The sequence below is a fragment of the Chanos chanos genome, chromosome 3 (assembly GCF_902362185.1).
Source record: "Chanos chanos chromosome 3, fChaCha1.1, whole genome shotgun sequence".
NCBI lineage: Eukaryota > Metazoa > Chordata > Actinopteri > Gonorynchiformes > Chanidae > Chanos > Chanos chanos.
Genome location: NC_044497.1, coordinates 55,453,326 through 55,469,282, shown reverse-complemented (window position 1 = coordinate 55,469,282; position 15,957 = coordinate 55,453,326). Strand labels below are relative to the sequence as shown.

General features: G+C 45.6%; 2 protein-coding genes across 2 annotated transcripts; both read right to left on the bottom strand.

Moving 5' to 3' along the window:
• Nucleotides 1-678: 678 nt before the first annotated feature.
• Nucleotides 679-3,402, bottom strand: cimip2b (ciliary microtubule inner protein 2B). The gene is made up of 6 exons (XM_030768095.1): nt 3,338-3,402; nt 2,594-2,817; nt 2,261-2,412; nt 1,769-1,901; nt 915-1,127; nt 679-770 (listed from the first exon to the last, which is right to left on the bottom strand). Exons 1-6 carry the CDS (start codon nt 3,400-3,402, stop codon nt 679-681), a joined length of 879 nt encoding a protein of 292 aa, XP_030623955.1.
• An 8,155-nt stretch (nt 3,403-11,557) lies between these two features.
• rnf208 (ring finger protein 208) lies at nt 11,558-12,343 on the bottom strand. The gene has a single exon (XM_030770133.1). It carries the CDS (start codon nt 12,341-12,343, stop codon nt 11,558-11,560), a length of 786 nt encoding a protein of 261 aa, XP_030625993.1.
• Nucleotides 12,344-15,957: the final 3,614 nt, after the last annotated feature.

Here is a 15,957-nt window from a genome sequence, read left to right as displayed (position 1 = left end):
GCATGATTAACCAGAGTAGCTTTGTTTGTGTTTTGCTACACAAATCAAGCTTTTTGGTTGAAAAACAAAATAATAACAAATCAGAGTGTTTGACTGCAAAACAGGGTTGATGTTAAACACTGAAATACGGGTGATAATGAACAGGGTGGACTTTGTGATTTTTTTTGTGGCATCCTAATTCATCAGTCCCCACTTACTGGTATCTATCTACCCTGCATGCTAGATCCAAATGAAAATAAAGGTTTCTTCATTCATGTATCTCTGAGTTTTTTTCTTCAGTTACAAGAGACTGAAGGGCAAACTGGTTTGAAAGATTAAAAGTGTTTTGAAGACCAACTGTGTCCATCGCTAAAATTTAGCACTGCTAAAAGTCTCCCTCTTCTTCCACTGAACAGTGGCACAAAGTCCTAAATTCCATCAGGATTTCAGAATGTGTGACAAAACCAGGTGGGTACTTCCCAGATTACTGTTACTTCAAAACACACAAGAGCAAGTGTAACAATCTGAATTCTAACCAACGGCTCAGTCACTGTGTTACTGGTGGCACCTAAGTCCACGATGACTGTTTGCAATTCCCTGTTTTTTTGTTTGTTTGTTTGTTTCTGTTTTTTTAATTGTCATTGCACTTGGTTCCACATGCTGTTGATTTTTGTTCTGCGGCGGGGGGTTTCTGATTGGTCAGCGCGCTCCAATCTTCCTCTGCTCACCGCTGAGACCCAGTGCATTGTTGGTCAGCTGTCCAAACGTCTGGCCGTATCTAAACTTGTATCCTTTAAGGAGAAATAGATATATATCGACGCAACATTATCACATGACGCAGCGTGACTGATGAATATGGAAAATGAAAAAAAGAAAAAAAAAAAAGTTAACTGTTGAGGGAGTGAGTAGAGGGTAGTTGGTGCAGGTCTTTTCACCTGGTATGTGCCCTGTGTAAGAGGGCAGGAGACCCCGGTGGGCGGGGTAAATGGTGGGAACAGGGCAGAGACTCTCTGTGTCCTCTGCAGGTGGCCTGGGAGAGGCGGGGTATGTCCTCATCTCTCGGCCAAACTGGATTAGAGCCCTGTTGGTCGTGATGGGATAGCTGGTGCCAATGAGGAATCGGGACTTGGGCACATAGCCTGTAAAACCTTAACAAACAAACAAACAAACAAACAAACACACACAGCGGAGCACAGTGAGAATCTGTGCAGAATGAGTTATAGAATGCCACACGTCTGACACGCCTAAACTGACACACTTACATACAAATCTGACACACTTTTGTACCTAGAAAAAAATAATCAGATGCACGCTATCAGTTTTATAATATTTGTGTGACGGGCCAGAGACGCTAGTCAAATATAAGTGATGTTCTTTTTTCTGCAAAAAAAAAGAGAGAAAGAAAGAAATGAAACTGAAGATGAGGGGATTTTTTTGGACAAAAAAAACGAGATTTTTCTGTCATGTGATAGTCTCAACTGTGTTGTCTCTGACAGTGGCACAGTGAAGCCTGAGAGAGATGTGCATTCTGTCAGTCTACAAGAGGAACCTGTTCTATCGCTTTTTATTGTTTGGTTGATAAAAAACTCCAAAACGCTACGACTTGGGGTCCTGATCTAGACATCTTAAACAAATTCTTAGAAGCATCTTGACGGAAGAATTCTTGAGGATCACACATAGTAGAAAAAGTAAAAAAAAAAAAAAATCGTTTGTGTCTTAGGCCAACATACATTTATCCCTGCTGTTCTCTATGACAGAATCACAGATAGACAATGCTCTGTCGGCTTACCTGAGATAAAATACTTGTGTGGATCACTGTCTTCCATTTGGTAGGGTGACCTCAGAGGTTTCCAGGTGTCCGGGGGCTTGTATGAGGTCGCTCTCTTAGAAGTGGCTGTCAGTGGCGTATACAGTTTCTGGGGCTATGCAGACACACACACACACACAGACTGAGGTGTAGGTGTTTGCGGTTCACATTGTTAACGCTGACAGAAAGGTTAAAAGCGCACGGAGACTGTAATTGGTGTAAATCTCAGAGTGCCCCTGATTGGAAAGCTCTCCGAGAGAAGCACTTCCCACCGTTTAAAAGCACGACACAGGACCTGCCAGGATACTGGATCCACCGCCTGTATTATTCATTAGCTGTGGCTCCACTCCACTGTGCTGTGTCAGGTGTGGGGTTAATGTGTGTGTGTGTGTGTGTGTGTGTGTGTGAGTGATGAGGAGGGCTGTTTTAAAACTGCTGTGTGTGTGAGTGTGTTTGTGTTTGTCCATAGCTTACCTTCAGATCCAAGCTATGATTGACAGCTGGAGGCAGCTCTGCAGATGTTTGACGCATTGTCCTCTTTTGGTCTCGGTCAAACTCAGACAGTGCCTCTCTACAGGTTTCAGCATAAGTCTTCGCAAAGTGGTTCCGACTTTTGGGAACAAAACCTTTAGGCCACACACACACACACACACACACACACACAGAGCAAATGTGAAGTTTTGGACATTTTCACTAAAGCACAAAGCAAATGGTTTGGCTGCATAGGTAGCTTTAAATAGGGTACACATCACACACACGCACACACACACACACAAAGACAGATGTCAAAAACACGCGAGCCTTTACCTGTGTAGCCAGGTATCATCCTCTCGAGCTGCCTGTTGTCTCCGTGGCGACTCCTCCAAATCTCGTCCCGGGTCCCCGTGTCCGACTCCGTGGAGGGAAATCGGCCAGTGTGGAGCACCATCTTCTTAGACCGAGCCACATCCGGAGCAGACAGTAGCTTAGCTGTCAACTGACCGTAGGTCCTCCCTAGGTGATATTTGAGCTGGGGGCAATACCCCGCATACCTGTACGGACACACGGTGATGAAAAGTTACCTGAACGGAATTACAGCTGGCCTATAAACTGGTTCCACTCCTCACATCCTAAAATGTGTTACCGTGTTCACAAACACCTTCAAATCCACTCCAAGCATCAGTGTATCGCAGAACCTAACTCATGTTTAGCCATTACACTCTAATGCTATTGACCCCGTTGTCACGGGCGACGGGTTACACAAATAGCGACTCCGGGTAAGCTAAACTTTGTTTTGAGGGATTTTGAGTTAATGCCTTGGATTTTACGTGCAAGCTGAACAAAATTTAAAGACAATAAATTAATATTTACTTTGTAAAAATCTGCTAGCTATCTGACTTGGTGCTGTCATAAATTAAACGCAGCTGGTTTGAGGTATGCGCTGAGGATTTATTTTATTCTGTTCTGAAATGATATACTGAACTGTTATCAGTTCTTTTAGCAACTGCTTAAGACTTTAATATAGTATATTTCCAAAAAGGAAAAAAAAACAATGACAAGGATATTTCTTACCCCGGTATATAATGCGGGTCTGGTGTTACGAGAACCTTGCTGAATTTAGGGGGAAATTGCTCCATGCTTGTGTGGGTAGTCTAGAGAGAGCGACAGAGGAGAGAAGAGAGCCCTGCCCCGTTTATTCCTTGGGCTATGTGTTTGGTGATGGTTGCTATCAGGACACCAAGGTGAGGACGTCCAGGACTGAGCGCTCAGGTGCGTCCTTGCGCTGTGACCATCACCAAACCTCTCCATTATTCCGTCATTTGACAGGTAATGGCGAAACCGCGTTTTAGAATGTCGAACCAAATAGTAACGTTTCATCCGAGAACACTCTTTTGTTGTGTCACTGTTGAAAAATGTGATCGTGAAGGATCGAGCTTAACGGTGAAAGGCGGAAATAAACAAATGATGAAATGATAAAAGCTAAATTATTTAGGCAGAATTTCGGACATGATCAGATTTTTAAAACACTGGACCGTGGTTTATTTGTTTCATCCACTGGGAAGATAAGTTTGATAATACAAAATATGGAGCCATTTAAGATAAAAACAAAACAGCGACACCTAGTGATACAATAACGCCTTTTTTTCTTGGTCAAAAGAGGCAGTCGAAAATGAACGGATTTTGCTGGAAAGTTCAAGTGGAGACACAGGTGTCACACTGGCGATTGTTTAAAATCTATCCAAACTTAGTGTAATGTGGAGAAATACAAAAGCCAGAAAAAATGCTTTATATCTCCCTCAGACACCTGACTCACCGTCTGGCGCCTCCGACAGAGATTTCTACACCTCTTCATTTTGTTTGTTTGTTTTTTCGAATGGACACATCTCATCTCAGTCAACCGCTGACATCACACCGTTCCCAAACGATACCGTCATATGTGAAGTTGTCTGTTTCTATATAGACGAGCAACATGCAAAGACTTATCGAAACATTCTTTACTGTCATTACCAATGATAGGAATGCTGATTACATCTCCACAGGAGAGTCACACATTCTTCTTGTTTTACAACACCGGACACTGTCTTACGGTTTCCGCAACAAAGACCTTTTTCAGCGTGTACCTGTTTTTACACTCTGCGTAATTCACTTAAAACCACCATGTCTGTTTCATTACAATCATCTGCCTTGGCTCATTTCCACCGGAGACGGTCATAAACTGGGTTGCAATGGCTGCTGGGAATCAATACAGACACTTCTAATTGTAACTGTGCTTACAACTGTAGGCCTAACTGTAATCAATGAATACAACACACCATCGTTCTCAGAGATCTCAATGCTGATCAGTAATGTTTTACTAATTTGCGATGGTTTGCAAAGCTGTGTCTGGTTCTTTTCTCCTTCATTAAAAGCCTCATTCAGAAACATTTGTTTTTTTTAATTTTATTTTCATCCATATATGTGGAATGAAACTGTACGAGCACGCTTGATTTTTCGTGTAAGCGCGCACTGAGTCATCGGAATCTCAGCATGTGATGACAGAGATGGGGAATTAGAGAGTATGCCTGGAACCGTGACAAAACCTCCGGAAGTCAGAGCCTAACAACAAGACAGACTGATTAAAAGGAAGGAGAGGGGAATGCAGGCGGAGTCTGAGAGATGCTTTGAATTCTACATGACAAGCGAACTTCCTCAGGAGAGTTGCAGTCCGCTGTCACCTGTCAGGTAGAAACCATACTTTTTTGGAGGGGGAGGAACATATCAAAAGGGAATTAATGTATTTGGTGCATCAGTTAGGACACATTGAGGTGAGAGTGAAGGAAGTACTGGCAGTTAAAATTCGTCTTCACAGGAGTTTCAGCAGTGGCACGATGGAGAACTTGGGAGCAGACGACTTCTCTCAAGGAGCTGGTTTGGAAGGATGTTTGGACTCCTCCGTGCGGAGTAACACTGATTCTCCTGTGTCGTCAGGGGTGACCGCGCGGTCAGAATCAGAGGACTCAGGGGTGGACGTGTCCGGTGCCGTGGTCTTGGACGCCCAGGGCGGCACCGAATCCACTGAGGACACTTTCCTGGAGCCAAGCTCAGACAACACGGATGACGACGATGGTCGTCCAGACTCTTCCTCTTCTGCCTTTTCTCTGCCCTCTGTCTCATCCTCCTCGTGCCTGTCCGTCTGCTCTGCGACCGAGGACAAACGATACCCATCCACGGGGCCCGGTTTCTTAGTGGAGCAGGCACTGCAAAGGACAGACTTCTCCAGGCGACGGATGCTGAGGAGAGACCCCTCGGTGCTGGAGGGGAGAGGAAGCATCAAGGCGAGCCCCTATTATGCAACCTCTTCACCGACAGAGCCGTTAACCCTAGGCCCAAGAGCAGGTCAAGGGTCAGACAGACTGGAATCAAAGAGCCCTGACCCAGTGGTATCAGAGGGACGGGCAGCAGAGGTCGACTCAACAGGGCACATGTTACAGCTGCCTACGCTGACCAGCCAGAGCAAAGCAGAGGTAATTACATAGCAATCTGTGTTAATTACCACCATAAAACCGTGTCAAGGTTCTCGCTCTCGGCATAGACAGAACACATTGGCACAAGTAATCATTGCATGTTTTATGTAATCGTTTTAAGTTATGAATTTGATTTATGACCAAGAAACACATAAATAATCTTTGTTTTGTCACACATTTAGCCATATTAACGTGCCAAAAGTAACGTGTAAAATAAAATAAAATAAAATAAAAAATCTAGGATTTATTGTTTTTAAAAATGTATGTAGGTTGAATGCAGTTGAGTTCAATGCATTTTCTTTCTACCGCAGCAGAGTACAGTTCACATGGTCACAATTCATCTCCTGTTTGTTGATCACTTCATACAAATATACATATAGTTTACATAGAGCAAAAAAGGGGAATATGCAAGTTAAAAGTTTACAGAAACCCTCGACATTTCCCATGAAAATTCACTGAACTTGTGGGAAAGAGAGAACTTGTTCAGTTTGTTGTTGTTGTTGTTCTTCTTCTTCTTCTTCTTCTTCTTCTTCTACTAAAATATGCGTGTCCTATTTTGATAAAGGCCAAGTAGTTAAATCTACACATACCTCATGTTTATTTTTTCCCATCATTGTTAATCTCACAAATTTTGTCCTTTTTCTTCTCCCACTGACATTTCTAAGTGTGTTTTAATGTGAACACGTGCATTGTTGCCACATGTGTGTGTTGAGTTGCTCTGGGTGAGGTATCTTTGAATTACAATGTAACATTGATTTATTCACCTGTCAAATTTACTATGCAAAACATCTGAAGAACTGTGCACTCTGCTTCTACAATTAGTGTCAACGTGATACACTAAAACCAAAAGACTCTCTTCCCGACTAACAGGAAACACAAACATTCACTGAATTAATGTAGGACTGATTCAGGGGAAGTTACTGCATTCAACTTTACTCTTCAGGATTTATGTGTCCTGTCGATTTAACTGGCTAGGAAATGGAGTACTTTTAATTCCAGAATTTTCTATTTAGTGTCATGGAAACTACAAAGCATTTTTTTTTTGGTTTGGTATGCTTAGCCATGTTCATATACTGCCAGAGGCAGTAGCCAGAGGCAGAATGGGAATTCCAGAACGGGAATAATATGGATTTGAGATTGTAACCTTTGGGTCACATGAGTCCCAGGTACGAGAAGTCACTTTCAGGTCAAGGTTAAGGGCATTTGGATAGACTGAACTTCGACTTGTGTCATGTGATCTTTAATGACCAGCAAATGACTCGCAATTGTAACGTTTCATAACTGTTTTACGACACGCAAAGTCACGACCCCTGCCACACTTTTACAGTAACAACGGGCACCACACACACACACACACACACACACACACACACACAGTTATAGGCTTGTTCTTGCAGGCCTCTCAGACACTGAGTCTTGATCTAAGCTTTGTTTTGTCAGCGTGTCGCAACACAAGTCTGTTTTTTTTTTTTTTTTGACAACCATAAACCAGTTCATCCAGGTAAGCGCCACTGGGCCGTAGAGGCATGAATGGAATGGTGCCAGCTTTGTGCGCTTCAGCAGGAATGCGAAGCGTTTGGCATTTCTCCATAGATAGGAACCTGCGGTGGACGTGTTAAAACACTGGTTTAAAGAAGGAGTGGGAGGCACTTACGTTTATCACATCTAAAAGAACGTTTTCTGCACCGTTCCCCTCAGCCTTCCACTTAACAGCACGGCTCACACCACACTCCAGAGTTCCCCACTGCCGCCCATTCCTGACATCAGGCCCAGTTCGCTTTAGCTGTGTCAAGATTATAGAGTTTACAAAGGGTCTTAATTTGAAATTACAGAGGATCAAAATTTGTTTGTTTTCATAATTTCTTATTTTGGAGTTCGTTCAGCTGTAGGAAGCCATTAGTCTGTTCTTCTGTTTATGGCTTGTCTCAGGGAGGTGAATGGAGGTGAATGAAAAGGATCCCATAGAAAAGAGAAGCGTCCTTGACTGACAAATAGTCTCTTATCTGTATTTCATCACTAGTTTGATTGATATCAAACCCTCGAGTCGCGAACATGACAACCCTAATGTAACATTTTGTTTTCAGGTCATGAGGTTTTATGCATGTCTTCCTTCCAGCTGACAGTAAATACTATGACGAAGCCTGTTACATAACACTATAACTCTCATTAAGTTTGTTAAGACATCTCTGAATGAAAGTGTCACAGCCGGAGACGAAAAGCAGACGAACTTTACTTTTCTCTCAGACACACGACAGAAAAATGTCTCTTTGTCCCTGTCAGTCTTTCCATGACCTCAGCAATGTGTCTGCGTCTCCGTGCAGCCCCCCAAGGATGGAGGCCCTACCTGGGGCGGGCTCTCGCCAGGCCTGCTGTACCTGGAGCAGGTGTGCCGTATGCTGGAGGAGATCGCCAGGTTACAGATGTGTAACCGGATGTTACGGGTGGAGGTCGACGCCCTGTGGCATCAGAGTGCTACAGTAGAGGACGATCAGGTGAGGCATGTGGTGGGGGGGTTGGATTATTATCAGTGGTCATTGATATTCAAATGCCTGGAATGGACAAATGTCCTGGGTATGACTATTCAAAGACAACACTGTGATCTGGGGCCTTCTTGTTGGCCTCCCGTGCCTAGTCTTTGTGTTTAAACCAGTCACCGCTTGGTTTTTATAACTGAGCCAGTCAAGGGACTGGTGCCTGGTTAATTAGTTGATGAGGTCTGCTTAAAGTTTAAAGACCAATAGGAATATAAATATATGCCGAAACAGACAATGTTAAATTAAATTTCCAGTAAAAGAGGGATTTTGAAGCGCTTCCCAACCACAGTTTATCAAAGCAAAACCTTCATAATTGGAAGCAACCACCGAAAACCACAACACCTTTGTAACACACAAAACGTTTCACGTTAGACATTGCTCTCTTTTTTTTTTTTGTCTAATCAGGAGAACTACACAGAGGTGGACACAGTCAAACTCCCTGTCAGTCAGAGACAGAAGGTTTTAAGGTTTTCGGATCAAAACAGTACGACTCCTCGTGATCATAGCGGGTCCTGTCGTAGGTCGGCGTCGGATGCTCAAGTTCTCACCCACCACAGGAGTAAGAGGGTTTTTTTCGTATGGTGATGCCAGGGGTTATCATAACCAATCAGGTTGATTTTTAGCATCACGTGATCTCATTGATCTTTATGCTTCTTTGATCAAAATTCAGGTAAAAAAAAAAAAAAAAACGAAAAAAACCAAATTGGATTGTCGCATCACGACATAGTGGATTGTATTTGTGCCCAAAGATTTTTTCCATCCATCTATTTAGAGAGAAACCTGAGACTAGTTAAGTTTGGCCTATGAACTCTAGAGATCTTTCAAGATTGAAACTAAATATTTTAGCTTTAGTGTTGTGTTGTATCATATAAATCTAAGAGTGGATTTTTTTTTTTTCCGTTTTCATTTTTGTTTCTCGCAGGAAAGTCCAGACTTTTAAAGGTCAAAGCTCATAAATCCCTGGAGGCCCTGGAGGAGGAGCTAGGAGGTGGCACCGAGCCGGTAAGAAGGAAAGAAAAGAACGCAGTCTGAGAAAAAAAAAAACCAGAAATATGGAAAAACACAGGTGCAGGTGAAACACAAAGAGACACTGATCAGGTCTTAATGCTGCCTGTTTCTGCTCCTCCTCTTGGATATTTTCATATAGTATGCTTCAAATGGGTCTTTATTGAAGTGTGTGTGTGTGTGTGTGTGTGTGTGTCTGTCTGTCTATCTCTGTCTGTCTGTCTGTCTGTCTGTCTTTGTGTGTGTGAATAATGTTTTGTGTGTTTTCCAAACTTCTATCACCTTTAACGATGTTCTTTTATTTTCGTTTCTCTCTGAAGCCTGTGACTGATGATGGACGGAAGAGAACTAAGACTTTAAAGTTAAAGATTGGCTCACTTGGAAAGAACGAAAAACTCAAACCAAACAAAGGCATCACCAGGTGAGACACTCTGTCAGTCGTTGGCGGAGAATCCACATTCTTCTCTCAGGAATCTCATCTGAGATTTCTGTCTGAAACCTGGTCACTGTTGTCTGTTCACTTTGTCTGTGTCTGGCTCTGATCTCTGTCATTCTCTGTCATTCTCAAAGCCCTCAGAGTCCTGTCCCCAGGAAGAGCGGAAGAATGCGCCACCTGTTGGGCTGGAGGAGGAAAACAACCTCGCTCTGAGAAGACAGGAATGTTTCTCTACCTGAAAGCCCTTTTTTTTTCAAGACGGAGGACTGACTCTTCGACACCTAAACTTGTTGCCTTAACCATGTGCATTATGTGAGAGCTCTCTCACACACGACCGGGATGAGATTTGCCTCGGGGCGAACTCCTGAGGCGTAGTTTAGAAATCAAGGGGTCCGCACCCCCCCCCCCCCGGCGCACAGACCGGACCCTCGGGGTGTAGTTCCGTCCTCTGGGAGCATGCTCAGTCTGATATGAGGTTAGGAGCATGTGCTGCTATGAAAGAGGAGATGAGGACAGACATAATCTTCATATTTCTCTGAACTGAAACAATATCCTGTCCAGGCTCTGCTGGGTCGTCCGCTGGTTTCTGCAGTTCAGCAGTGTGTTTCTCTATTTTACACACACACACAAAAACACACACACACTGAATCAAACACACACAAATATACCTTGCATGCTAGATTCTGGGGAACTTCCACTGACTTCCACTATAACGAAAGTAAAGAGAAAAGACCTAACCCTAATCCAGACCTGAGCAAAAACGCTTTCACACTTTCTTACTAACAACAACAATATATTTAATAGAAAAAAAACCAGTATGTATCTTTTACTGGTGGGGACTATGATTTTGACCCCAATTTGAGGTTAACGCACTCACACACACACACACACACACACACACACACACACACACACACACACACATATACACACACAAACACACTCACTCACTCACTCACACATATTATATACAGTATATATCTCTTCTCAAGTCCCTCCTAATTATCAGAATGCATTATTGTTCATACATGCTGTGTTTTTTTGAAGTCTTACACCACCCAGTGTGTCTGTGAAACTGTGATGTTTGTGCTTCCTTGCAGTTCTGTGAAATAAAAACCGTTACGTAACTCACTATGCTGATTTCTCTTCAGTAAAATCAAAGGCTTTATTGTGTTGCCACACCACTGGTTCATGTTTGGAGAGAGAGAGAGAAAGGACGTCGTGTCAACATGTTTTCGCTGCGTTCATTGTCTTAAAACGACTGAAAGAAACATAATTCAGTCACCAAGTTCAGACCGAACAAAAGAGGGTTTTTTTTTGGTTTTTCAGTCGTTTTATTGTTTTATATTTTTACCCAGGATGAGGAAGCTGTGCTCCCCTATTTTAGCATTCCCATGTAAAGACATGTCAATCACAAACACACATCCAAACAAGAGAAAGAGGAGGAAAATGGGGGACAGGGCAATTCAGTTCATACGTAAAATACATTTATTTTGATATTTCATTTCGCTCTTGTCTCTATATGAATTGTCTTTTGCGCGTCACTGGTCCAGTCAGCATTCTGCTGTGCTATTAAATATATAGATACATCTGTGGACAGAGAGGGGGAGGGCTGCGGATGAGTGGAGAGGGGAGGATGGGGTGTTTGTGGAGGGGTGGGGGGGGGAGTGTGTCACCCCAGGACTTTGGGAGAGGCGGGCACGAGGACGGGGACGGGGGGGGGGTGGGGGTACTAAGTTCAGTCACGCCGGTCAGCGGCTGTGCCCCTCCTCCCCCCCCCCCCCCCCCCCCCCCCCCCCCCAGCCTGTTCTGTTCACATGATTCCGCAGGAGGACAGGGGGTTCATGATGTGGCAGGTGCACGCCGACTGGCAGTACTGCCTCACCGTCTGGTAGCAGCTGCGGTCGGCGTCCCCCCCCCACTGCACGGCGCCGGTGGGGTCGGAGGGCAGCCGGCTGAGGATGCTGGTGTTGATGGCGAGCGCGGCCAGGCCGTAGTCGGTGAAGAGCACGGTCTCGCGGCGACACGTGGGGCAGGAGATGAACTTGTACTTGGGACAGGACTCGTACAGGATCTGCAGGCACTCCTCGCAGACCGAGTGCAGGCAGGAGAGGATGCGCGGACGCTTGCTCGCGAAGTTGTAGGTGTGGCCGCAGGTGGGGCAGTCCAGCGGCTCGCACGGCATCACCGGGCCCGAGGACGTGGACGAGGAAGAGGAGGAGGTGGACGAAGACCTCAGCACGTACTGGTTGACGATGACGTCTTCCATCTTGTAGTGGAACTGGTGGTAGCAGATGTCGGCGGCGCTGGGTTTACGCTGCGACAGGTAGCTCTGCTCCCGCCGCAGAATCGGGGCCGGGGGGGACACCAGCGGCCTGGGGGGGGCCACGCCGTTGCCCGTGACCTCCAGGGAGAGGTCGTTGCAGGCCTGGTTGACGATGACCTCCCCTTCGCCCCCCCCGTCCCACGCCATGCGCGGCGGGGGGGCGAAGCGCGGCTGAGTCACGGGGACTGGGCAGTCCCTCGGAAACTTCTCCGACTGGATGATCTTCACCGTGTCCATGGGAATGGTGACCGGCTGCCTTCGCAAGCAGGACATTCGCTCCTGGATGGGGAACGCGCTCGGAAAAAGGGGGTCGGAGGAGGAGGGGGAGGGTGGGCGGGGCTTGTGTTGCTGGCCTTTTTTGTTTTTTTATTCTAAGTTTGCTGTTGTTGTTGTTGTTTTTAAGTTGCTCACAGCCCCGTGGGGCGTGTCTTCAGCGCGCTGGGGGCGGGGTCGTCAGCCATTTGAGGGGACGTGGGGACGGAGAGTTGTGAGCATTTTTTTCTCTCAGAGACCCCCCCCCGGGCCTGTGTCACGACTACCCCCAGTGTCTGTGTGGAGCAGAGTGAAGGAGGTAAAGGCCAGTGCACCAGCGGACTTCTACAACACCAAAAACTCTCTCCTCAGAGTTACGCCACGATGACAACACACGTCTCAGTCCTCCCTCAGAGGCTACAGGTGTTTGCCAGTCACAGCTCAGGCAATTCACAAAGTCCTTTGAGACATTTAGTCCTTATTTTGTTTGTTTGTTTGTTTGTTTGTTTGTTCTTCTGGTGATGCGCGTAAGCACAGTATAACAGTCTCTATATTATATTCACCCGCAGTAAATAATCAAACACAGCTCTAGAATAAAAGATATGTTCTCACTTCCAATACCAATACTGAACGTATATTCAGACTGATAATGCAGGTCTATAGGTGAGATAGACGTAATAAGTAATTAGATATTCTGATAATGCACGTCTAGGTATATAGATCTAATCAGTCTAGACAGAGTGGTGCTTTAATACTTATGAAGAGAATTGAGTTCAAACCCAACCCGCTAAAAAATGTCCGTGGCAAACTTTCTCAAGCCTCCTCTCTGTGTGTATGTGTGTGTGTGTGTGTCTCTGTGTGTGTGTGTGTGCGTGTGCGTGTGTTTACAGAGAAAGTGATGTAAGGTAGCAGGTCAGTATTAATGCAGTAAGCGGCACTTCCTTCCGGTTTCCTGCCAGGGCTGTGGTCTGACCTCAGTTCTGGGGCCGTGACTCTGACGGCTGACAGCTGGGCGGCCCCTGATAAGTAGAGACCTTTTTTTGGCAGGTGCTCTTGAGACCCTGGAAAAAATCTTGGAATGGCTCTCTCGTTCCCTCCCGTCTCTGCCCAGATCCAGACGAGAAGCCTGAGACGGCTTTGGAAAGCCTTGGTGACGTGACGGGTTTCAGAGGCGTCGCGGGACTTAAAGCAGACTTCTCTTGTCCTGTCTTCAGCTTCTTTTTCTGTGCGACACAGATACCGAGCAATCGTCTGTTCTTTCCCCTGGGAACAAGGATAAAAAAAACAAACAAAAAACGGTTCAGGTGATTGTTGGGTGAAGGCAGATAAATCAACATTTATCAAGAAACTCATTAGCCAGCTTGCTCGCACACACACACACAGACACACACACACACACACACACACACACACACACACATGTTTGCTTCACATAGAGTCAGTTCACTGTCATGTGGAGAAGTAACAGTGGGGTTGGATCAGATAGCATTAGTCAGCCCAGCTTTTACTCATAAGGCAAGAGGGAAATGTTTCTGTGGGTTTGTTTTTTTTTTTCATCTGATTCATGATTCAGTACTTGTGAATTCTGAAGTGTGTTCAGCTCTGAATCTTTCCTCTTTTTTTTGTGATGTAGCTATGTGATGAATGGATGGATGGATGGATGGATAGAGGGAGGGAGAGATGGATGGATGGATGGATGGATGGAGGGAGGGATGCCTGCAGCGTCTTTTCCACTCCAGAGAGCCCTGTACCTCCACCGTTCCCACAGCCATCTGTGCTGCTGTGCGGCGTGGAGAGGTACGGCAAGGACAGAGGCCCGGGGAGATGGAGAACGGAACAGCTCGTCCTGCTGTGATACTCCTCATTAGACCCAATTTAAGCCCTTACTGCACGGTTTAAAAAAAAAACCAACAACACAGAGTATATCGCTGACGGAAAACGCTGGTCTCTTACTGAGTCTAGGTTAAACCCTCAGCCTCTGAGTACCGATACTGAGTCAGTGCAGTCGGAACAAGTTGTATTCAAAAGCGTATTCAGATACTTCCGCGGCTGCGATGTCCGAGAGCAGCGAGTAAAGATGAGGTGGAAGTGTGGATGAATATGATGAATGTGAGTGTGTGGGTGGGATGTGATTACGTTGTTTGTCGAAAGAGGAAACCGTGGAGAGAGAGAGAGTCGCGTTTGTGGAGGCTGCAGGGGTAAGTGTGAGGATGTGTGCGTGGGACAGAAAAAAAAAAACAAAAAACAGAACAAAACAAGGGAAGTGACCTACATGCTGCGTGTATCCGCGCTTGTGTGAAAGAGAAAGAGTGCGCGCGTGTATGTGAGTGTGTGTGTGTGTGTGTGTGTGTGTGTATGAGAAAGAGAGAGAGAGAGCGAGAAGAGAGAGAGAGAGAGCGAGAAGAGAGAGCTTTTAGTCAGAGCTTCTATTTATGGGCTAGCTCTTTATCTATCTCTTCGTTTTAACTGTCGTGCCCCCCCCCCCAACCCAACTCCCCACCAACACCACCACCACCCTCAGCAGCGCAGACCATCTCTGAAAATTCACACATGTCGGAAAACCGCTCCATCACATCGCTGGAAGAATACCAGTTTCCTCTGTAACCCCCCCCCCCTTCCCCCCAACCAAAAAACACATTCACCACTGACTGCAGAACCTATACTCACTCATCATTTCTCTCTCTCTCTCTCTCTTTCTCTCTCTCTCTCTCTCTCTCTCCTGTCAGTGAATGTTTATTCTGCCTGAGAAAGACCCTTAGACTGGCCTCCATGTCCCGCTGCGCGTCTGCAGGCAGGAGAGACGCGGACACATCAGAGCGTTGTCAGTCGCGTTAGCTCTCGCCGCGTTTGCCACCACCACGCTGGGCCACGGGCGGGGCTCCCAGAATAGCTCCTGTCCTCGCAGGCATGAGGGTGCGAAAGCTGCCCGGCGCTAACACAGACGTCAGACTGCGCGGAGGTGTTGCGCCACAAGACACTGTCTTCTCTTAAATGTATCGGCCCCAAAAATCTCCATCTGACGCTCGTCAATCTTTTTTTTTTTTTTCTTTCATTTTTTTTCCCTTGTCCTAGTTCCTTTTTAAGGTGCTGTGTTACAGCTAAGATCAATAAAACCCAAAATACGTGACTATACACACACGCACACACTCTCTCTCCCCTTCTCTCTCTCTCTCTCTCTCTCTCTTTCTCTTTCTCATTTGATACCCCGTGGGAATCTGTGTTTTTTCTTCATTTTTTAAAATCAGTCAGCTGAAATGGAAGCAGTTGTTTGATATATGAATAAAATGATGTTATGTGACACAGCTGCATTGGTAGAAACAGCAGCATTTGGACAGACCAGTTCCTCTGTTATGTAAGAAACTCATGACTACAGAAGCAGAGTAATTAGTGAAGAGGGCAGACATAGAGACAGCCATAGCACTGCCCAGGGCAGCCTGCTCCCAGCTCTGCAACTATGAGTGTGTGGGAGTGTGTGTGTGTGTGTGTGTGTGTGTGTGTCTGTGCACACTCTGCTGGCTCTGGCCTTAAACTAATGAAATGATGTGCACATTTGACCCGTCAGCACAAACACAGGAGGAAAAAAAAAACCAAACAAACAAAAAAAAAACGATGAGGAGGAAGATGAAGAAGGATGG